Source organism: Schistocerca americana, chromosome 3 (genome assembly GCF_021461395.2).
Source record: "Schistocerca americana isolate TAMUIC-IGC-003095 chromosome 3, iqSchAmer2.1, whole genome shotgun sequence".
NCBI lineage: Eukaryota > Metazoa > Arthropoda > Insecta > Orthoptera > Acrididae > Schistocerca > Schistocerca americana.
Genome location: NC_060121.1, coordinates 513,207,825 through 513,232,778, shown reverse-complemented (window position 1 = coordinate 513,232,778; position 24,954 = coordinate 513,207,825). Strand labels below are relative to the sequence as shown.

Below are 24,954 nucleotides of genomic sequence, written 5' to 3'. Positions count from 1 at the left end.
GGTAAGTAAACAATTCCCAATAAAAACAGTCTTCGCTACAACCATTAATGAGCCGCAAGGCCAAACGCTTCAGAGGGCAGGATTGTATTTAGTAGAACTTGTTTCTTTGGATTCTTTACGAGTTCGCACATTCAATGACACTGATATATGCGCCGAAGTCACATACAGCTAAAAAGTGAACGATGATCACACTGTAATTGCTAAAATTTTTTCAAAAAAGTATTAGAAAAATAAAAGTAATTCAACGAAGACAATGCCTGCTTTTTGTATGTTTTATAATCTACCTTATTGCCTATAACGATATGGATTTTTTACATTGAGAGTAATATTTGCTACTACTATTCAAAATATAAACCTTTTATTAATAGTAAGTTTAAGTTATTTCTGCATTACTCTATTATCTATATGTGATAGATCAGGTTGAGTGCGAATTATTCACAAATTCCGAATCGATACCACACACACACACACACACACACACACACACACACACACACACACACACACAGAGGGAGGGAGGGAGGGAGGGAGGGAGGGAGGGAGGGAGAGAGAGAGAGAGAGAGCACAGAACTTGCTAACTTAGTGCCAACCGAACTCCTAAAACCGTGAGCGCAAATTTAAATTTGACGACACGAAACCTTGGGGTTCATCGATATTCCGATGATCGATGCACTACTGTATTACGTTATTCGTTGCTCTGTTTAAGGGTGTTCGGATGCAGAAGTGGGACAGGTGGACGTTCCCTCCTCACTAACTGCTCTGTGACCACCACAACCCCTTTTTAAAAGTTGCTTCCTTTGAGGAAACATGCCGTAAGGTCCATGAAGTGAGACAACCAGGTAACCTTCTCATCAAATATGAAGCCAATAAATACTACAAAATCTATGAACTTTAAAACTTCGCCCCCCACACGGAATCCATGGTAACCACAATTTACAAGACAAATGTTAAGAAACCACTTAAGCCTACAGATAGTTTAGCCAAAAATTTAGGGGTGTATCTACCATGGGACTACGTCCCCCAGTTGTCTGTTGTAATCAACGATATCGTTTGGGAAAAAACGAAAAATCCAAACACGTAGAAGGAACACTGAGGTAAGTACTTCTCCACAGACTAGTGCTTTGCCGAGAGCTGCAATCGCAATTATCGAACACTTAATAGTCAAATGATAGGTGGTTTCAAACGAGACAGACGATACTGTCGGGTCGGCTCCGATCTGCTCCCTTTTCGATGAGGTTTGTGTGGACATAAGAGCACAATAAGCATCATTATTGAATAATAAAGTTTACTGATATGTTATATGACAAATCCTTTTCGTAGAAGTGATATACGACCATTAAAACTTAGTACCTTTCAAAACCAAATCAAAAACACACACACAGTGAATTAAGATTCTGGTCTTTTTTGATAGCGCAAAATAATAAAGAAAAAATCTGACATTATTCAACGAATATAAATAAGTATAATTTCCATGTTTCTCCAATACAATGATCAGTCACACCTAATGAACAATGCTTTTTTATGCTTACCACATGCGCATAAATTGCATTTGGCGAAAACCATATCCCTTTCTGCAATTGGAACGATCATGCAAATTACATCTTTTTTTTCGTTTACAGATCATGACTAGCCGTGACAGTGAATCGTTCCCGCACCTCCTCTTCTTTTTCAAAGACTATGGCAACTGGCAAACGAAGGGCTCTCGCAATACGTAGGTTGTGCATTCTTTCTTCCATCAAGGGTTTGGCCAAAGCCAAAACGAGAGCTTTTAGGAAAGTGCCCCGTGCACATATGGGGAAGGAATCTTGATTCGAATTATATTTGAATAAAACGAAACTGTTCCCAGCTACGATGTCTAAGATTTCAAAGAAGTATCTCAGTGGCTACCTTCTGGGTTCCGTTTGGTAGTCTTGTTGTTGTAAAGAGTGTCCAACACATCTACTCAACCTTTTGTTAGGCTGTAGAACTCCGTAATCTCTCAGTTACTTGACTCAACTCCGTAATCTCTCAGTTACTTGACTCACTGCTTACTGTTCCTTTTACAGTTTCAGTCAACCAAAATTTTGTCGCCTTGATAGACGAACTTAACACTTATGGCTGGGTAGGCTGAAATCATGAATAATGGCATATCAAGCCTTCATTTTTATGTAGTGTACTGACTAAAATAAGTTTTCTCTCAGACAATTTCTCTACCATCTCATATGAAGAGAACCAGTCATCATCTGTTACATTTCGACAGCTACCTATCACTGATTCCGTGAGTCTAAGAACATATTGAGTCGGTATGGACAATGCACCATTCTTTTTTGTTTGTTCTTTTACAACGTACAGGATTCCTGAAATAAAACAGAACGTTCTAGCGTCACACACTGAAACTATTTTTAACCAATACTTATCACATTTGGATGGTGCAAACAGTTTGAAGAGACACCAACCACAGAAACAGTAATGCTTCATCCACTGGCAAGTACTTTGTGGGGCCATAATACTGCAAAAAATGGCTTAGAAAAGCATCCAACATTTCCCTAACAGCTAGCCTTTCTCAACACCAATGTCCTTTTATCAGAAAATCTCAAATTTTGTAGAAGGCACGTAAATCTTTTCTGAGACATAGTAGGTGGTCCATAAATCAGGGAAAAAGTATCTTTGCATACACAAGAATCTTTGAAGGGACCACTCACGAACAAGAGACAAAAGCCGTTATCTCAGACACATCCATCGAATGTAAAATTGGGTAGTGGGGTCACTGTACCTGAGCTCTGTGTGCTCTATTTCGTTATCAGTATGACGAACGATGTTTTCGTCTTTCGTTAAACGTGTAAATATTTCTTTTTCGTCTGTAATCCCTCGTGCCGTGCAATTAGCTCCAGACAGCTGACTAATCATATCTGAAGATGACGTTCGCGAATATGTTGAGCGTAAAGACTCGTCAGCCCCGACTGTTTGTTCGTCCATCTCTAACTCAAAATCTCTATCGTCTTTTACCTTCTGCATCACTCCTGTAACTACACCCTCATCACAGTCGAAAACATGACCCGACAACCACGAGTGATAGTCTGGGGGGTGCCATTTCACTTCATAGCGGGAGCCCTTTGGTTGTCATCCGCGGCGCCCCTACGGCACAGCAGTGTGTCGACTATATTCTATAGCCCGCTTTGTTGCCCTTCATGGCAAGCAGTCCTGGGCTTACACTTCAGCAAGATAATGCCTTCCTGCACACATAGAGTTTCTACTGCTTGTCTTCGTATTGTCAAACCCTACCTTGGCCAACAAGGCGGTCAGGTCTCTCCCCAACTGAGAAGGTTTGATTGGAAACAAGTACTGCAGTGGTCGTTTCGAACACTTGATGGAATAATGGGTTTTGAAAGAAGTGTTTATGGCCACAATCTATTGTGATTTCCTATTTTTTGTTGTTGTTGTTGTTGTTGTGGCGGTGGTGGCGGCGGCGGTGGTGGTGGTGGTGGTGGTGTAATTATCCAATGTAAGTTCTTATCTTGTTATTAAACCCATGACTCAAAGTTACTGTTTAACGATCTTTGTACCATAATTTCCTGTTTCACAAATCCAATCAAATTCTGACGTGCACCTGGGTTTCAAGGCTTTTAGAAACAAACGTCGAACTTCTGGCATAGTTAACTAGTGAATCACGTAGGTGCGGTGTGTCGGTCCAACACTATGTAGCCATGTGTGATGAGTAAGAGTTACAAGTTAAACTTTTCCCCACTATTGGGAGTTTGTAAGTAGACTCGCGGTTGCATGAAGCTAGAGCGACCCATCAGCCTGACGCGAGTTCCGTAAACACGAACTTCCGCATAAGACAGCAATCGCTTTCATGTTCGTAACAGATAAATCTTTAGTTATAAATGTTGTGATATCTCCGAAACTATTTGTTGGATTTTGAAGAGTGAAATGCCTTTAAATTCGTATCTTCAGAATTAAGATTCTAGCAGCCGACATTAGTGTTCTGCGTATTTCAGAAAGTGAAGTTAATATCGAAATCTGTATAGTGTAATAAATATAGCGGTGTAAAGACACTGTACGTCGTTTAGTGTGGACATTTTCAGAATTTAGGTGAAAACAAAAGTGCGATATCGTAAACGGCTAAGGAAATGACTGAAATGACAAATTTATTACTGTAGTACATTATGTACCGTCTCGTCTCAGACATTTCCCGCCCTTAATCACAAGACTTTGGTATTTTCATGCGAAAGAGACTTGTAACTGGCATATGTAGTGCGGAATTTACAAAAAAGAAGAAACAAATCGATATAGCCGGAGTCTTCCGCTCACATTTCTGATGGTAACTGGGGACTTAACGAAGCAGACATCTTGTTAAATCTAAGAACATGGTCGGCACGTGAACACAGCTTGGTACGTCGTAACGAAATACAGGGCTCACCTGATTGCATAAGAAAAGTAAACGCTCCAAATGCGACCAACTGGTACCTTAGATAGGAAGTGCACCTCGGAAGTTAACGAACATTCTTTATTTTTCAAATGCACATGCGACGTACACGGCGTGCATTATATCATGAAGTTATATAATAAACTTAGTAAGTAGCCGGTAACGGTAACAGCTATATTTCTCTCTTCCAGTTTCTTTACTGGAACGTGAAATGTTGGTGTTGCATGCTCGTGACACACACTTCTCTGACAGAGCGTCCAGTGTTGGAACACTTTTACTTCTACTGTCTGCAGACTTCACTATTTCTGAAAGTCTAAAATTGTATCCACTTATTACATTCTGCAAATCACTGTGAAATGCATGGCCGAGAGTAATTCTCATTGTACCAGTTATTGATGCTTCTTCCCTTGCCATTGGCGTATGGAACATGTAATACGCCCAAAAAAAAAAAAAAAAAAAACCACGAAGGAATTATCCGAATGCGAAGGAAATCAGTAGAAATCACGCGCATGTACAGACAACAAACTGTTACAATTTCCAAAAAAAAAAAAAAGTTGATTTATTCAAGAGAAAGTGTTTCACAAATTGAGCAAGTCAACAACACGTCGGTTCACCTCTTCTCCTTATGCAAGCAGTTATTCGGCGTGCCATTGACTGATAGAGTTGTTGGATGTTCTGGTGGCATATCGTGCCAAATTCTAATTGGTGCGTTAGGTCGTCAAAATCCCGGAGCAAGTTGGGGGCGGGGGCCGCGATGTTTGAAATCCTCTCGGGTTGTTGGAACGTGCGCACGGATTTCGTCTGAGTTTACCGCAGAGAAAAAGGCCCAGGGACGTGAAATCAGAACATGCAACTCAACTGACAACGCCTTCGCGTTCTATTCAGCGACCAGGAAAGGCTGGATAAACGCTTTTCTAGCCACAAGCTTCTAGTGATCCGTGCACCCATCGTGCTGGTACCACATTTATGTATTTCAAGTGGCATTTCCTCTAGGGAGGTCGATAGCATTTAGGTAAAGCTCAATCGTGTAGTCTCCAATAATCACGCGTCAAATATCCGCACTCAACCTGCCTCAGCCAGTGCTGTTTCTCAGCGACACAATAACGCATATTTCTTTACATTCAGCTTTTCATGCTTTCTAGAGGGAGCTACATCGGTAGAGACAATTCTTTGAAGAAAGAAGCTCCTGTCCTGATTTCGCGTCAGAACCGAACAACAGAATTCCGTGTGTCCTCTGCAATCTCGCCGGTTAATCTGCTGCTGAAGTGTTGTAATACAGACAGAAGTTGTTTGCGCTCAAGTTGCTGGCGTCCTCCTTGCCCTCTGCGTAGAGGTCCAGTGCCCTTTCAATAACAATTTTTTTGCAAATTAACATGAATTGAAATTCTCGTTGGACACCGTCTGTCATGCTATCCTTGTGTGTACAGCGCAACTATTCTCCCCGCGTTCTTTCTGTATTCTCCTTAAAGAAGTGGCTAACTAACACATCTAATCTCTCTCTCTCTCTCTCTCTCTCTCTCTCTCTCCCTCTCTCTCTCTCTCTCCCCCAAACCAATCACCACTCAGCGTTCGTGAACGACAGAGGCAGAATGAAAGTCATTTCCTCTGTGCCCCTTTTATACCGATATTGCGGCGGCGCAACATCCGTTATCGGATGTCGTATTTGCGTATCAAAATTACTAGTTTCCGCGCAAGACAGCTATCGGAGTCTGGTACAAACCAAATACTAAGTTCTAAATATTTTAATGCAATAATATAAATAATACAAATAATCGAATTTTTAAGAATGGAAAGCCGTTCCAAACGTCTTTTTTCGAAGTATGGCCGTCACGAAAGAAGACATTTCAAGGTCACACCCGCTCTGCTGTCAGCCGGCGTTTAACATCCAAACCTCCAGATGTCAGCCACTCAGATCGACACCAAACGTTGTGTGTCGATTAGGTATCAACCAAAACACCGATTTAGTCTGTGCTGTGTACTGTTGTCCACAAGAACATGCGTAAACGGCAATTAAAAGTAACGCCAGAAGTACGGAGTATATGCAAACCATATCTGTGAGTTCTAAACATGGAGATTTGTGGTACGTGAGTTGGTAGAGCGTCAAATTGTTTAGCCAAAGGTCCCGAGTTCGAAACCCACTGATTGTATTTTTGTTTAACGTATTACGTGTGAAATTATTATATGGGCGAATATTTTATGTCATGTAAAAGGACGTTTCACAGTTTGTAGCAATGTTCTTTTGGCAGTCTGCTTTTGTTTAGTTAGTTGAAAATAGCAAACCTACAGTTTTCTTTCTTTTTTTTTTGTTCAGATGGATGTGGTGTTATTTATACAAATGTATGCTACAGGTTTTGCTACTTTCAACTAACGAAGCGAAAGCAGACTGCAAAAAGAACATTGCTACAAACTCCGAAACGCCCTTTTACATGGCAGAAAAATGTTCTCCCATACAAAAATTTCACGCGTAATATGTTTAAAAAAAATCACAATCAGTGGGTTTCGAACTCAGATCCTCTGGCACAACAATCTGACGTTCTACCAACTCACCTACCAACACATCTCTACGTTTACAGCTCACAGATATAATTTGCCTATACTCCGTACTTCTGGTGATACTTTTAATTACCATTTACGCATCTCCTTGTGGACGACGGCACATAGCACAAACTAAATCGGAGTTTTGGTTGATACTCCATCGACAGACAACGTTTGGTACTGATCTGAATGTCTGACATCTGGAGGTTACCGCTGTGGTTCGCCCGCCTCATAGCTTTGTTGCATCATGTCCACTGTTAACATTACAGGTCTGCGTCAGCTGAATTTTGTGTTACCCTGCGATATCGTGTGTTCACGTGTCGTTTCAGCCTTCCGTGGAACGGTGCTCTGGCGTGTGTTTGGCAGTGAGCGTGATGGAGGAGGAGGAAGAGCCTACGTGTCATGCTACTCTGACCGGTGTGCTTAAAGGACGAAAACACATTCGAAAACAACAAATTGTCGTATCGAATGTACTGAAGATTTTTTACTGATCTAGCCAATAGTGAAGAAGCCAGGAACAATACAAATTTTGCACAAGTTAATAAAATAACACCGAAACTGTGTGATATTTTCGTATCGACGTATTCCATACTAACTGTGCCGTAACATCGATGTAATCTCTGTATGTGAGCACTTATTTTAATTCTCCAAGAAAGGGATATAAATGAAAACGAAAATTACACGATTTGACATTCTGAGAAAAAGTGAGCGCGTAGAGCTGTACTTCGATACTACGACAGAGGAGAGTATCCCACAGCTAGGAAACTACGGAGTGATCTCCGTGAAAAAATTACTCTCACACAGAGAGCTCCGTTCTGTGTCTTCTCCGCTCACTTGATTTTTGATTCAGAAACCGTAACGATGGACAAAGAATTTTTATTGGAATACAGAGACATTGCTGCAGCAAGAAGAAAGTTTCGCGTAAAATACATTTACTTAGTGCTAAGGAAAATAGTCTTCTAGTACACTTCGATAGAACTTGGGTTTCACAAAACTACACGCAAAATTATATTTTGCTCGACTTCAACGGAAATATTGGTCCGGAATACCTATAGAATAGCATATATCGGGGATTTGGGTGATGGGTGCAGTGTCTAAGAGTCAGTAAGAGTGGCAAATTTTCGGAAGCTATAGAATACTCTCGGTGGTATTAAGGAGAGACGACGGTGCTAAATTCCTGGCACCAGCATACAAGTACTCGCGAGCTGTCGCGCACGGCGTGTCCCGTAAATAAGATGCGTTCACAATTTACAGGATACAGTAACAATATCTCATATGTTACCATAATTAGCTTTATAATTTTCTTAATAACCTTTTCTCTGGAAGTTTCTACAAGGTCCAACGGGACGCAGATTCATCAGCGACAATTTTTTTCGTCACACAAGCGGAATATTTCACACCTCTTAGGGTATTTTATTTTTTGTCTTAATATACTTTTATGTTTTGACGACGAAATAGGTATCACACATATCTATTAACCTAGAGTCCAACTACGTCGACTGTTCTGTTTTTTCCCCTCAAGTCAGAGTAAAACTGTCTCTCTTCGAAATTTCTTATAACGTTTTTTTTATATATAGCAGCTGGCAAAAATTTTCTTTTGGAAAGTACTCCATCATATTCTAGACTAAAAATTGAGGTGTGCAACATTTTTTAAAAATTTCTATCAATATTTGATATAATCACAACTGCAACTCTGTGGGACGGTGAGATGACCTTGAGGTCATCCATCTGAAAAAGAGAAGTTAATAGCGATGTCTCTGCAATTAATACGGGGAGTTTACAGAGGACTTACTCACACTTGATTTGAAATATGATTAGAATTACCTTTTCTTAAACGGTCACAGAAATATTCGAGGTGAGCAGCCTAGCCGTATAGTATTTTACGTCAATACAGGATTCTGAAATTTATGTATTTCTAAAGGGCGAGATCAAATGTCAGGTTGAGTTGCTAATGTTATCCAGACATTAAGATATAAGTTTTGTAGTTCCCACTTATTCGCTGAAATTTTTACATCTGACAGTCAAGTAGCTCTACCTCTACTCCCACAGAGCTTTACCTAATAAAGACGAAGACGAATTCTGTAGTTTTCCGCGATATAGTGCAGTAAAATTTAAGCCGCAATTGCCTTGTGTTACCATATTACTCGTTTTTACCATGGTTGTTGAGACCCTCCCCTGTCCGCCACACAGTTTTGGCATTTTTTTGTAAAACCATCAGTTTTTTTGCGCACGTTATATATTATATATTTGTCGTTTCTAAAAGTGGATGACACAATACTGTGATATGTTTGTATTTCAGTGGTTAACTTCAGAAAAAGAACCATAGTGGCAAGCAGTGGAAAAAACTTTTTTATAGAGGTGTTGTTACTGATGACTAACACAAGAATGGAAGAACTAGCTCAAGCCGAGATTGGGAAAGATCATTTGGGATTCTGGAGAAATATAGGAACACGCGAGGCAATACGGACCGAAAGAATTCATTTAGAAGATTGGTAAAGGAAAGGCAAGCCCACGATTACAACATTCGTGGACTTACAAAAAAGCTTTCGATAATGTTGCCTGGAATACTCTCTTCGGGCAATTCTGAAGGTAGCAGGGGAAGAATACAGGGAGCGTAAGGCTATTTACAACTGATCAAGCAGTAAAGGAAACCAAAAAAAAAAAAAATGGGAGTAGGAATTAAAGGTCAGGGAGAAGAAACGAAAGTTTGAGGTTTGCCGGTGACATAATTCTGTCAAATACAGCAAAGGTCTTGGAAGAGCAGTTGAACCAAATGGACAGTGACTTGAAAGGAGTATGTATGATGAGCATCATCAAAAGCAAAACAAAGATAATTGGAATGCAGCCGAATTAAATCAGATGATGGTGAGGGAATTAGATTAGGAAACGAGGCACCTGAAGTAGTAGATGGCTCAAATGCCTCTGAGCACTACGGGACATAACTTCCGAGGTCATCAGTCCCCTAGAACTACTTAAACCTAACTAACCTAAGGACAACACACACATACATGCCCGAGGCAGGATTCGAACCTGCGACCGTAGCGGTCGCGCGGTTCGAGACTCTAGCGCCTAGAACCTCTCGGCCACCCCGGCTGGCCAAGGTAGTAGATGAGTTTCATTATTTGGGCAGCAAAATAATTCATGATGGTCCAAGTAGAGAGAATATAAAATGTAAGCTGGCAATGGCAAGAGAAGCGTTTGCGAGGAAGGAAAATTTCTGAACATATGATATACATGCGTAACGAAGACACTTGTGCAGATTGTGTAGCTTTATATGGAAGTTAAACATGGACGATAACAGGTTTAGACAAGAAGAGAACAGACGCTTTCGAAATGTGGTGCTACAGAAGAATGCTGAAGATTAGATGGGTAGATCGCCTAACTAACGAGGCGGTACTGAACAGAATCGGGGAGACTGGAAGTTTGTGCCCAACATACTAAAAGACGGGATTCGTTGATAGGACACATTCTGGGATATCAAGCGATCATCAATTTAGTATTGAACCGGAGTAAGTGTGTGTGTGTGGGGGGGGGGGATTGTAGAGGGAGACGAAGATACGAATACAGCAAGCAAATTCAGAAGTAGTTGTTACTGGGAGACGAACAGGCTTGCACAGAATACAATAGCATGCTGAGCTCTATCAAATCAGTCTTCGAACTGCAGACAAGAACAACATACTACAGCCCGATCACAGTATTATAGCACTTTGCCTCCCTGGTCGTTATCCGAAACAGGTGGTGACGTTAAAATAAGCAAGTACAGTGTTGACTGAAGAAAACGCATCGCACTCTGAATGATTTCAAAGAAGTTGAGCAGATCCTGTCAAGCGGTTCAACGCGTCCTTCTGAAATATCACGATAAGCCGACCGAAGAGACCTCTCTCCCAGGTGCAATAACTTTGTGGTCGACTACTACCTAGTACAGAACGAAACATGCGACTTTCGCGGGGAAAAATGTTGCCTCAATGGTACCAATAAATGTGTAGAAGGGATGATTGCACTGAATTGTTGAAAGCGGTACAGTACTATAACGCAGCAGTATGGAGAATATTTTGTGTTAAATGTACGGGGGATGGATTGGCGGGATAAACTCAGTGCTAAAAATGTAAAGTAGTTGTTGACTGTACTGTACAACATGAGGAATGTATTCTATGTTCATTACTACGGCAGTATCATCTGTAAAAACGATTTTCAGTAACAGATAAAACGAAATTGTCTGGACCCCCAGTTTTTTAACTTTAAAATATGGCACATTCATTCGATGTTCACACGAACATAATCTCGAGCAGATAGCTAAAACCGTTGGCGATCACGGTGGATACGCAAGTTTAAGGGGGGTATGACGACAACAGGGCCGACTTGGAGAAGCAGAGGCATTTCAGGACATCATAATTTCCAGTGTCTACACTTTCACAAATAAATTCATAAAACTTTGTCAGCATCATCAGGTAGGATTCAGGATTCAAACTCATTGCGGTGGATGTTCGAAAACATAACAAAAATTTTTTACGTGCGAAATTTCATCATTTTTTCACTTACTAATGGCTGCATTTGTTGCTATAGCTAAGTTAGAGATTTTCTGCGATGAATTTTGCACAGCATACGTACCATACCCACAGGTGTATGAAACTCTAGAATTTACTTAATTTATGAAAAAACGAATGAACTGTTATATTTTAAACTTCATGTTTACAAAAAAACACAAATTTTATAATTAATTACCTCAATTTTTACCACAGTTTTTAATAGATTTGGAAAATTCTGGAGTTTCATACACCTTTACGTACGGTTTGTATGTTGTACAAAATTCATCGAAGAATCTCTCTTAGTTATGAAGAAATGTGTACCTATAGCAACAAATGCTGCCATTAGCAAGTGAAAAAAATGATGAAATTTCACACGTAAATAAAATTACTTCGTTATGTTTTAGAACTTCCACTGTTATGAGTGTAAATTCTGAATCCTTCCTGGTCGTGCTGACAAAGTTTTATGAATTTATTTGTAAAAGTAGAGACAGTGGAAACTGAAATGTCCTGCGGTGCCTCTCCTGCTCCAAGTTGGCCCGTTTGACGTCCTACCCCCTTAACATGATTGCAGCTAACTATGAACTGAATAGCAACATGAATTCACTCTTTACACACTTCGCTGTTATATAGGTTGTTCGCCGTTACATAGGCAGCGGATTGGAAGTCCTTCACAATCGCAGTGACGTATAGTCCTATCTGAGGGATTTAGTGACCCTGCCTACGCGAGCTCTTTGTTTGTCCTACCTCCTTATGCAGGATGAGAAATGACCTTACCACCGATCCTAACCACTTCTATCTAGTCCTCCATATTGTCCTATATAACTCTAACCCAGAGGAAAAGGCAATGGGAAACCATCCCAGTGTTTTGCTCCGAAGAAAACCCATCACGGATTTTCCTTCTGTTGACAGGCCGGATATATACCATAAAGTCATCCAGTCAAATCTCCGGAGGGGATGAGGGGAAAGGGGTAGGGGGAGACTAGCCACAAACAAAACTATAAACATCCAAAGAAATACACACAAGATTGCGACTTGGAATGTACATGGATTACGCCAAATTGTAGAGTTACAGACTGTGGAAATAGAATACCAGCGAAAAGGGATATTAGCATTGGCAGACTCACTGTAAAGGGACTAGGCACTTCAAAATAGCTAACGGCAATACAGTATGTTTTTCTCGTAAATCAGATAACTCCATCAATGGTGTTGCCTTGTTAGTACACAACGGATGGAATGCTGCAGTGATTGAGTAAAAGCCTGTCAGTGACCGAGTAATACTAGAGTAATTCAACACTACACCTTGCAAGCTAAATATAAACAGGTTTAAACACCAACTGCAACAGTTGATGAATAGTTAGAAGAATTTTATGAGTCTCTTTCCAAGACCTTCCCCATGAACCATGGACCTTGCCGTTGGTGGGGAGGCTTGCGTGCCTCAGGGATACAGATGGCCGTACCGTAGGTGCAACCACAACGGAGGGGTATCTGTTGAGAGGCCAGACAAACGTATGGTTCCTGTAGAGGGGCAGCAGCCTTTTCACTAGTTGCAGGGGCTACAGTCTGGATGATTGACTGACCTGGCCTTGCAACATTAACCAAAACGGCCTTGCTGTGCTGGTACTGCGAACGGCTGAAAGCAAGGGGAAACTACAGCCGTAATTTTTCCCGAGGGCATGCAGGTTTACTGTATGGATAAATGATGATGGCGCCCTCTTGGGTAAAATACTCCGGAGGTAAAATAGTTTCCCATTCGGATCTCCGGGCGGGGACTACTCAAGAGGACGTCGTTATCAGGAGAAAGAAAACGGGCGTTCTACGGATCGGAGCGTGGAATGTCAGATCCCTTAACCGAGCAGGTAGATTAGAAAATTTAAAAAGGGAAATGGATAGGTTAAAGTTAGATATAGTGGGAATTAGTGAAGTTCGGTGGCAGGAAGAACAAGACTTTTGGTCAGGTGAAGACGGGGTTATAAACACAAAATCAAATAGGGGTAATGCAGGAGTAGGTTTAATAATGAATAAAAAATAGGAGTGCTGGTAAGCTACTACAAACAACATAGTGAACGCATTATTGTGGCCAAGATAGACACAAAGCCCATGCCTACTACAGTAGTACAAGTTTATATGCCAACTAGCTCTGCAGATGATGAAAAAATAGATGAAATGTATGACGAGGTAAAAGAAATTATTCAGGTAGTGAAGGGAGACGAAAATTTAATAATCATGGGAGACTGGAACTCGAGAGTAGGAAAAGGGAGAGAAGGAAACATAGTAGGTGAATATGGATTGGGGCTAAGAAATGAAGGAGGAAGCCGCCTGGTAGAGTTTTGCACAGAGCACAACTTAATCATAGCTAACACTTGGTTCAAGAATCATGAAAGAAGGTTGTATACATGAAAGTATCCTGGGGATACTAGAAGGTATCAGATAGATTATATAATGGTAAGACAGAGATTTAGGAACCAGGTTTTAAATTGTGAGACATTTCCAGGGACATATGTGGACTCTGACCACAATCTATTGGTTATGAACTGCAGATTAAAACTGAAGAAACTGCAAAAAGTTGGGAATTTAAGGAGATGGGACCTGGATAAACTGAAAGAACCAGAGGTTGTACAGAGTTTCAGGGAGAGCGTAAGGGAACAATTGACAGGAATGGGGGAAAGATGTACAATAGAAGAAGAATGGGTAGCTCTGAGGGATGAAGTAGTGAAGGCAGCAGAGGACCTAGTACGTAAAAAGATGAGGGCTAGTAGAACTACTTGGGTAACAGAAGAAATATTGAACTTAATTGACGAAAGGGGAAAATATAAAAATGCAGTAAACGAAGCAGGCAAAAAGGAATACAGACGTCTCAAAAGTGAGATCAACAGGAAGTGCAAAATGGCTAAGCAGGGATGGCTAGAGGATAAATGTAAGGATGTAGAGGCTTATTTCATTAGGGGTAAGACAGATACTGCCTACAGGAAAATTAAAGAGACCTTTGGAGAAAAGAGAACCACTTGTATGAATATCAAGAGCTCAGATGGAAACCCAGTTCTAAGCAAGGAAGGGAAAGCAGAAAGGTGGAAGGAGTATACAGGGTGTTACAAAAAGGTACGGCCAAACTTTCAGGAAACATTCCTCACACACAAAGACAGAAAATATGTTATGTGGACATGTGTCCGGAAACGCTTACATTCCATGTTAGAGCTCATTTTATTACTTCTCTTCAAATCACATTAATCATGGAATGGAAACACACAGCAACAGAACGTACCAGCGTGACTTCAAACACTTTGTTACAGGAAGTGTTCAAAATGTCCTCCGTTAGCGAGGATACATGCATCCACCCTCCGTCGCATGGAATCCCTGATGCGCTGATGCAGCCCTGGAGAATGGCGTGTTGTATCACAGCCGTCCACAATACGAACACGAAGAGTCTCTACATTTGGTACCGGGGTTGCGTAGACAAGAGCTTTCAAATGCCTCCATAAATGAAAGTCAAGAGGGTTGAGGTCAGGAGAGCGTGGAGGCCATGGAATTGGTTCGCCTCTACTAATCCATCGGTCACCGAATCTGTTGTTGAGAAGCGTACGAACACTTCGACTAAAATGTGCAGGAGCTCCATCGTGCATGAACCACATGTTGTGTCGTACTTGTAAAGGCACTTGTTCTAGCAGCACAGGTAGAGTATCCCGTATGAAATCATGATAACGTGCTCCATTGAGCGTAGGTGGAAGAACAAACTAAAATGAGCTCTAAAATGGGAATTAAGCGTTTCCGGACACAAGTCCACATAACATCTTTTATTTATTTGTGTGTGAGGAATGTTTCCTGAAATTTTGGCCGTACCTTTTTGTAACACCCTGTATAGAGGGTCTATACAAGGGCGATGTACTTGAGGACAATATTATGGAAATGGAAGAGGATGTAGATGAAGATGATATGGGAGATACGATACTGCGTGAAGAGTTTGACAGAGCACTGAAAGACCTGAGTCGAAACAAGGCCCCGGAAGTAGACATTCCATTAGAACTACTGATGGCCTTGGGAGAGCCAGTCCTGACAAAACTCTACCATCTGGTGAGCAAGATGAATGAGACAGGCGAAATACCCTAAGACTTCAAGAAGAATATAATAATTCCAATCCCAAAGAAAGCAGGTGATAACAGATGTGAAAATTACCGAACTATCAGTTTAATAAGTCATAGCTGCAAAATACTAACGCGAATTCTTTACAGACGAATGGAAAAACTAGTAGAAGCCGACCTCGGGGAAGATCAGTTTGGATTCCGCAGAAATATTGGAACACGTGAGGCAATACTGACCTTATGACTCATCTTAGAAGAAAGATTAAGGAAAGGCAAACTTACGTTTCTAGCATTTGTAGACTTAGAGAAAGCTTTTGACAATGTTGACTGGAATACTCTCTTTCAAATTCTAAAGGTGGCAGGGGTAAAAAACAGGGAGCGAAAGGCTATTTACAATCTGTACAGAAACCAGATGGCAGTTATAAGAGTCGAGGGGCATGGAAGGGAAGCAGTGGTTGGGAAGGGAGTGAGACAGGGTTGTAGCCCCTCCCCGATGTTATTCAATCTGTATATTGAGCAAGCAGTAAAGGAAACAAGAGAAAAATTCGGAGTAGGTATCAAAATCCATGGAGAAGAAATAAAAACTTTGAGGTTCGCCGATGACATTGTAATTCTATCAGAGACAGCAAAGGACTTGGAAGAGCAGTTGAACAGAATGGACAGTGTCTTGAAAGGATGATATAAGTTGAACATCAACAAAAGCAAAACGAGGATAATGGAATTTAGTCGAATTAAGTCGGGTGATGTTGAGGGAATTAGATTAAGAAATGACACACTTAAAGTAGTAAAGGAGTTTTACTATTTGGGGAGCAAAATAAGTGATGATGGTCGAAGAAGAGAAGATATAAAATGTAGACTGGCAATGGCAAGGAAAGCGTTTCTGAAGAAGAGAAATTTGTTAACATCGAGTATAGATTTAAGTGTCAGGAAGTCGTTTCTGAAAGTATTTGTATGGAGTGTAGCCATGTATGGAAGTGAAACATGGACGATAAATAGTTTGGGCAAAAAGAGAATAGAAGCTTTCGAAATGTGATGCTACAGAAGAATGCTGAAGATTAGATGGGTACATCACATAACTAATGATGAAGTATTGAATAGAATTGGAGAGAAGAGGAGTTTGTGGCACAACATGACAAAAAGAAGGGACCGGTTAGTAGGACATGTTCTGAGGTATCAAGGGATCACAAATTTAGCATTGGAGGGCAGCGTGGAGGGTAAAAATCATAGAGGGAGACCAAGAGATGAATACACTAAGCAGATTCAGAAGGATATGGGTTGCGGTAAGTACTGGGAGATGAAGAAGCTTGCACAGGATAGAGTAGCATGGAGAGCTGCATCAAACCAGTCTCCGGACTTAAGACCACAACAACTTTCCAAGAGCCTGCAGACAATCCCAAAAAATGAAATTACCATAGTGCAAGGAGATTTTAATTCTCTGATAGCGAAGTGGGGCTCGTCAAATGAAGTACTTGGCTGTCATGGTTTAGGCAAAAGAAATGATCGTGGACATAGACTGATTAGTTCTGTGAGGAAAGTAAGTTTGTTGTAAGCAACACCTGCTTCCAATATCACTCACGGAGACTTTACACCAGGACCTCATTGGGTGGAATATATTGCATTCAGATAGACTATTCATCGATCGGCTTAATGTGAAGATCGTCAGTTAAAAACAATGAAGCTTTTTCTGATGTCGATTGTGGTTCTAAGCATGAGTTTCTATGTCTGAGCTGACCATGAAACTTCTAAATGTAAAGGGGCATCTCCAAAAGCAAGAAGATTAGAGCAAAAGGCTGGAATTAAAATTTTTATGACTCGATTCCAAGAGACACTTTCGACCGATAACATGAAATCTTCAGAGAAATGGTATTTGCCGAAGGAGAAATTAGTTAAAACAGCTAATAAAGTAGTCAAAGATAGCAGAAACACTGGCTTACTAACAAAACCATGCAAATCAATGAGGGCGGAAAGTATTGAAAATGAGAGGATTACAGGGAACTCAAAAGTACCGTATGTTATCAGCGTTAATAAAGAGAAATTGTCGAAGGGACAAAAATAATTACATCACTGAAACATGTGAGAGACTGAGACTAGGTGCATGTTCAATGAAATAAAGAACATGGGTTATCAAGACGAAGATTGCACACCTCTAACCAACATAGAATTAGCTGCTGATCGGCGGAGAACAATCTGCAACAAATTGAATATGAATAAAAATGGAAAGCTTGCTCATGCAAACAATCCACCAGAGAAGGAACATAATATATTAAAAGAAGAAGTCCGAACCACCTGCACCTGGCCTGATTACTGAGGAAATGATCAAAGCATCTGGAGATCTCTGTTTGAAAATCATGTATGAAGTATGTAACAGAATATGAAATAAAGGAACACGGATAAAAGACTGGACCATGTCGGCAATGATTCCGTCCCATGAGAAAGGGAACGCACAGCGTTGCGAAAACTGCAGGACATTTCATTAACTTCACATGCCAGCAAGATTCTTCTAATTGTCATAGATGGAAGCCTGAGAACCTACTTGGATAAAAATACGACCAGAGCAAGCTGAGTTTGTGTATAATAAAGGAACAAGAGAGCAGATTCTAAATGTCAGAGAGCTAACTGAAAAATGTAGGGAATTTAATACTCCATTTGTACTTTGTTTCTTGGACTATATCAAGGCTATCGATTGTATTCGATTGAAATAACTGAGGAACGTACTAGCAAAAATGAGCGTTCCTAACGATCTTATTACCCTTATCAGATATCTCTACGCTGATAGTGCGGCTATAATCAGATTAGATGAAACTATTTCAAGCCCTTTTAAAAGATGTAAAGGACTTAAACTCGGTTCTATTTAACTTATGTGGAGAATATGTTACAAGAGAGAGTCTTCATGGTTGGACTGGTGGGATCTGTATTGGAGGGCGAAGAATCAATAACTTAAGATTTGCTGATGACCCCACACTGTGCGATGAGTCACAAGTGTAAACGAAGGAACTAATGGATAGAATTAGGTGAGAAAGGGGGAAACTTGGACTGTCTGTCAATAATACAAACCTCATGATAACTGACACAGACGGTGGTCATTACCAGCGACTTGATACACACTTCTAATCACACTGAAAGCCATAATGGAGGTCAAAATGCGCGCACACCGTCTTGTGAACAGCTAAAAAGTTATATTTCGTGCGACAACCCATCTTACCCGAACATGGCGCATCTTTAAATCGATTTGGGACGAGATCGGAGTAGTTCAGATACGGGCAGTTACATTTGTGGCAACAATGGCAGCAATACAGTGTCACACTGATGCATATTGATCTCTTAGTGAAAACACAGACAGCAACGTTTTCGAGACTTCCCTTCTCATTGTCTCCTAAACCATAGACGAAATAATGGTTCCGGCGAGCAATAGCTGGATAGGAAATCGGTCGGTGATCTCGCCGAAGTAATCCTGATATCCAGCAGATGTGATCTAGAGCACAATACAAGACCTAAACGCTAGTTGTTCGAAAATTTGACCAAGCTTGGCCCGACGAAAATACAAAACAGTTGATGTTTATCGAATACAGCCTCGGCTAACATTCTGAGACAGTGGGATAATTGTGATCTTATCCGTGAGGATTACAGACGATTCGACAGATCGGCGCAAACAGCCTAACTTGAACCATTGCATGCTTGTTCATTGGTACGGCAACAAAACCGTTTATAAAGTTTAAGCCGCAATTCAAACATATTATCGATGTCTTTCAGAAATAACGGCAACCAGTCGCCTTTTGTGATGGTACAATTCTAATTTGTCCATTAACGGTTTAAAGAAAAATAAAACTGCCATTAAAAAATGCGACTGGTTGCAGTCATGTCTGAAAACCTTTTTTCATCAGCTGATGTGGTCCACGTTTACAATAGATAAAAGTTTCATACATTATCGATGCTGAACGTACATTTTATCCCTTGATCGTTTGCTTAAAACGTTTTACAACCGCTTAATAGCCATTGTAAGTAATACATGTTACTGCACCGCCTCTCTGAAATCTACATAAATGTACAGCAGATGGCAACGTACAACAAATTTTAACGTCGCTTGCTTTGTGCAATGTCAAATAATACATCGTGGTGCCAGTAACGTCTCTGACTTGTTTCTGAGACTACACAAAATCTCACCCATCACATGAGGCACAATAAGACTTGCTTATTCTGGCTACGCACTGCCGGCTATTTCCAGTCTGACAATAGTACTCAGTGCCTTAAGATTAATTGCTGTCAACTAGCATCTACAATACATCAACAACGCAGCAGGTATTTATAATCTCTACCAGTCTCGAAGCCGACAGTGTTACATACCAATTGAGACAGTCAACAAATGCTTAATAAGCGGAATTTACCTAAGCCCCTGGATGGAAAATCCTGGCTAAATGAAACAAACCCTTAAGTCTCGTTTCCCCACAGCGATGACAAGAAAATTATACGATGTTCCACTGTGTAATTTTGTTATGTTGAAATGGAGACCACACACACGCTGATAATTTTTACTTCGTTACAGCAGTGTACACATGAAAAAACTTTAAACTCTATACTCCACTAAACGGAAAAATTTACTATACGACCTACAGCTTGAAACAGCTACTTTATGTGTGTAAATATGAAGTCACAAACAGCTGTACAGGGGTCTGTGACATCGTGAATAAATAAATGTCACGATATGGGAGCTTCATAGGACACTGGGAAACCATGGCTCGCCTACACAAGACATCGCTGACAAAACTTCTGGGTAATACGGTTTGTATGGGATCAGCGCACAGTGAACTTAAAGATGATAAAGCACAAATTTAATGACTAGGTCAAGGATTCCCAGCAAACTCCCATTCCCACCAAATACAGTCCACGATTAGATAGTTGTGAATAGCCACTCGGAACGTTCCGTTGCAATATTAAGTAACCTCTGCCAAGTGTTACATGTCGGTTTGCATAACAAAGATGAAAATATGAAATGCACAGATGCCATGGGCACCGTGCGTACTTGTGTGTGCGATTTAACAATGGAAGGGTTAATTCAGTGGACATTCACCTAGAACGCCATCTAGAAATCACAACACATCACCTTGTCAGGCGCTGCAAATAAGTTTGTTGCACGATACCATCACTATGAACGTCAAAAATTAGCCTAAATCATAGTGGAGCATTACTTAACCTGACCATTTCTTCCTCACCAAACTTCGAACATTAATTATTATATTAATATAATGAACGAACTTATGTTATTTCCGTGAGTTGCATGGTGAGTAGAGAAATTATATTAACCAAACAAATTTCTTTGATGTCAAGCTATAGTAGTTCAAATGTTGAATAACTACAAACAACGATGATCAGCGCACGTCCAAATTCCCAACCTTTGCTCAGTCCAATCTCGCCACTTACATGAATGATGACGAAATGATGAGGACAACACAAACACCCAGTAATCTCGAGGCAGGTGATACAAACAACGAAGTTGCAGTGATTCAGCATGTAGCACGAAGAATAAATAAATATGTAACTACATAATGCTGCGAGTTTATAATGGAGCGGCAATACAGTCACAGTACGAGCAAGAACTATAGTGCTCTGAGTGGACAAAATACTACATCGTGCGCAGGAAATCGCTGATAACAAACCTGAAAATGCCTGCCAATCAAGAGAATAGCGTAGAGGACACTTAAACAACAGCAATGCACTCTATGTTGAGAAACATATTCCATCAGGAGGAGAATGAATAGAGCTGGGGAGGGGGAGCAAATAGGGGATGAGTGATTAAGAAATGTGACGAATGTGTAGCACTGAAAAAGATGTGTAATTAACAGTAAAAAACAGCGGGCAGTGACTCAGCAGTAATTGAAATCATTCGATGATACAGGGCCACAGGCACAGTGCAGTCACCAGATTTTCTGCAACCATCACCTTCAATCAAAATCACTGGATCATTGGCAACTAGTCGGGTTTAAAATATCACAAATGATCAAACAAGATGCAAGAATCGATTACTCTGCTATGGCGAAATAAACAAATGCTGCCCCCAACAAAACTAAGACTAAAGAGCAAAAATGAAACAAGGTCAAACTACGAAACTACGGTACCAGTAATTCACCTCGCGTAACAACTACCTCATTTTATCTGATTTCTCGTGGCCAACAAAGTAATAAGTTAAGAACTTAAAAACAAAATCCGAACACGATCCTACAACTGTTTCTTCTAGAAATTTCAATAGATGTATATAGACTCCACAAATGCTGGTACCTTAATAGATTTTGGACATAAAATCTACAAATGCTGGTACGTTAGGTGACATGATACAGATATTTCTCCTGTGAAATTACAAATATGAAAAGAAAGTAGACAATTACTGTAGTTTTCTTGTAGGCGTGCTAAATAACGACAATAACTCAGTACACCCCCTTCGTGAGTCTTACAATGACTTTCATTTAAAGCAACATTACTGTAATAAAGATTACGAAGAACTTTGAAAGCTTCTTGCGCATAGATGGACATGGATCACGTCGCCATAATGAAACCGCCTAAAAACTTTTACTTCTAATATGAACATTCCCTGCAAGGACTCGTTAAGAAAGGAACCTTCCGAGTGATTATCAGAACGCGCTGCGTGTAGTAAGTACAATTCATTACGTCAAATCTAACTACTAATGGTTGGTGCACTACACCAGTTTAGCCGGACCAAAGAAATACAGAAATTCATTAATTCTGTACGAAATGAATGCTTTGGCACCAATCACATCCCAGTAAAATGCAATAACATCCATTCACAACTGTTTTAACTCTTTTTCCTGTGAGTAATAAACTAATGAAGGCAGGAAGTGCGTTAACACACACTAGAAAAATGCAACGCCATAACAAAAGAACCACGTTAAATTTCTCGGTCATTGACTGTTTAACGATAAATACGTTTCAGTGTACAATACACAAGCTTAAAACTGTACAGAAATTCTAATTTTTTTAGCTGTATGAGCAACTTTAAACAAAGCACATCGCCTCGTGGTCGAGGACGGGCAGATTCAAACTGCTGTATCTCCCGATATAACATCTTACCTGCATTGAATCGGCGCTTATAACCTCTCCCCCGAATTTCTTCGCAATGTCGATGGCTAATTTCGATTTTCCAGCTCCTGTGGCACCCATAACAACAACAACAGGCACACGAAATATCATTTCACTAACACCACAATCCGCCATGTTCGATTCACTACTGGTATGAGAAATATGGCGCGCAGTGCCTGAGAAGTATGAGAAATTTCGAGGTCGGAGCGGGAAACAGCTGACTTGCGCGGCTCACCAGCGATCGCGGGCTACGAGCGCATCTGAGCGGGCGTTACCATTCAAAGAATGGAAAGATAGGCTGTCACACGATGCAGTTTAAGCAATATTTTGCGCAAAGACACAGTATTTCAACAATTTATCAAGTATACATTGGCGAAGGTCTCGAAAATAGGAATTCTGTCTTTTCAGTAGTAGCGATCGCCGATTTAAACTGCGATTTATTTATTTCCCATTTGTGTAGAGGTTCCATAAGCGAACCCAAAGCGGTAGGAGTGGGATGGTATCAAAAACGAGAGAGTAAAGGAAAGTGGTGACAGATGTAGAGAGCGGGTCAGCTTCAACTGTTGGTAAAAAAGCAAGTTGTTCCAGCTAAACGGCATGTATAACTGCTGAGTTACGGCTTAATAATACACCTACCGTAATGTTCTAATTTTAAAATCATTTGACAAAGGCTACCCGTCATTATCCGACTGTGTTGTCCATCGGCCGAACAGTGTTACAAAAATTTTTCATATTTTACGCATAAATTTTCCATTCACTTGTTACTAATTTGTACATACAATAAATATCGTCACAGTCTGAAATGCGAAATTTTGAATAGATTATTATTTTATTTTTTATTTATTTTTTTTTTTTTTTTTTGCCTCTCATTTCTGATCATCAGGCTGTATTTTCCGACGAAAGTATTATTGGTTATTACCGATATTTGCAAGATAGTTAGCCGATCAAATCAGTGACGTGTCTTCTCCGTTTACAGTTCACTATCATCAAAGACCGAGTAAGATAATACTATTCCCAGTGCTGTGACCCTACCTATGCACTGTAGTCGATGTTTAGACCCCAACGCCTCAAAATAAACTGAAGGCGTCAGGGTCCTCTTGTACACACGATTGGTAACTCCTGAGGTATATTCTAGTGCAACATTAAGCACCTGTTTCGAAAAATTCAGTCGGCGTTGGCTGCCATTCCGAAGCAGTCTGTGCACCCTGCTGGTATAACATCATTCACGTGCTGTCTCCACTGCGTAGTTGACAGCGTAGAATAATGAATCTTGAATGTTTACTTAGGTTCGGGTACGAATCGACCCATCTGAGCAGCACCCTCCGTGAGGTCGCTTTTGCGGTGTCTAGCCTGAGGAATCATATATCACTAGAAGCAAACCACCTGTATCACAGAAGCGCGAGGTCTGTTAAAAAAATTCCCGAACTTTGTCCACAACATTTTTGTACGAGTACCTTTTACTTATTGTGTATGATCTGCTTCGAAATACTCTTCTCCACAATTCATACACCGCTCCCAACGCCGTTTCCACTTTCGGAAGCGGTCTTTGCACGCCTCTTGCTGGATCGCGCTAAGCTGTTGTCTGCGAATTCTCTTGTACATCGTCTACCATAACAAATCTTCGTCCTTTCAACAGGGTTTCCAACTCTGGAAATTAAAAATATCCGTAGGAGCCAGGTCTGAAGAGTACGGAGGATGAGGCAGCCTGTAGTGATTTCATATTTTGTATAACAGTCGCGCACCAACAGGGGCGAATGTACAGGTGTGTTATCGTGATGCAGGAGCTATCGCCACATTTCAGGCTGTTTCCTTTTGTCCCTTGTGACACGAATTCAAGATGAACTAAGCCTTCAAAGTCAAAGAAAACTATTTTTTTTGTCTTAGAGAACTTTTCTAGATTCATTGTGAACCTTGGTCTCAACATCATAACCGTAGACCCACGTCTCATCACCAGTTATGATTCTCTTAAGAAACATCTCGTTCTCCTTTGTGCAATCAAAAAGCTCTTCACAGACTGCGAAGCGAAGGTCTTTTTGGTCTTGATTCATGAGCCGTGGGATGAACTTGACAGCAACATGATGCATTCCAAGATGCTGAGTCAGGATTTGATGACATTATCCAACAGAAATGTTACATTCTTCTGCATTCTCTCGGACAGTCAGTCTTCGATTGGCACCCAGAATTTCGTTGACGTTCCCGACATGAGCGTCGTCGGTAGACGAGGAAGGGCGTCCTGAACGATGATCATGTTTAACTTCCGTCTGGCCATTTTTAAACCGTGTGAACCATTCGTAACAACAAGTATGGCTTAAGCCTTCATCACTGTAGA

At 40.7% G+C, this 24,954-nt stretch overlaps 1 protein-coding gene across 1 annotated transcript in view; it reads right to left on the bottom strand.

Annotated features, from left to right (window-relative positions):
* Nucleotides 1-22,760, bottom strand: part of LOC124606172 (tRNA dimethylallyltransferase-like) — a 521,420-nt gene extending 498,660 nt beyond the window's left edge. Inside the window, exon 1 of the mRNA XM_047138138.1 lies at nucleotides 22,617-22,760. Within this exon, the coding sequence (XP_046994094.1) occupies nucleotides 22,617-22,760 (144 nt within the window). The remainder of the gene's footprint in view (nucleotides 1-22,616) is intronic.
* Between the last annotated feature and the right edge of the window lie 2,194 nt (nucleotides 22,761-24,954).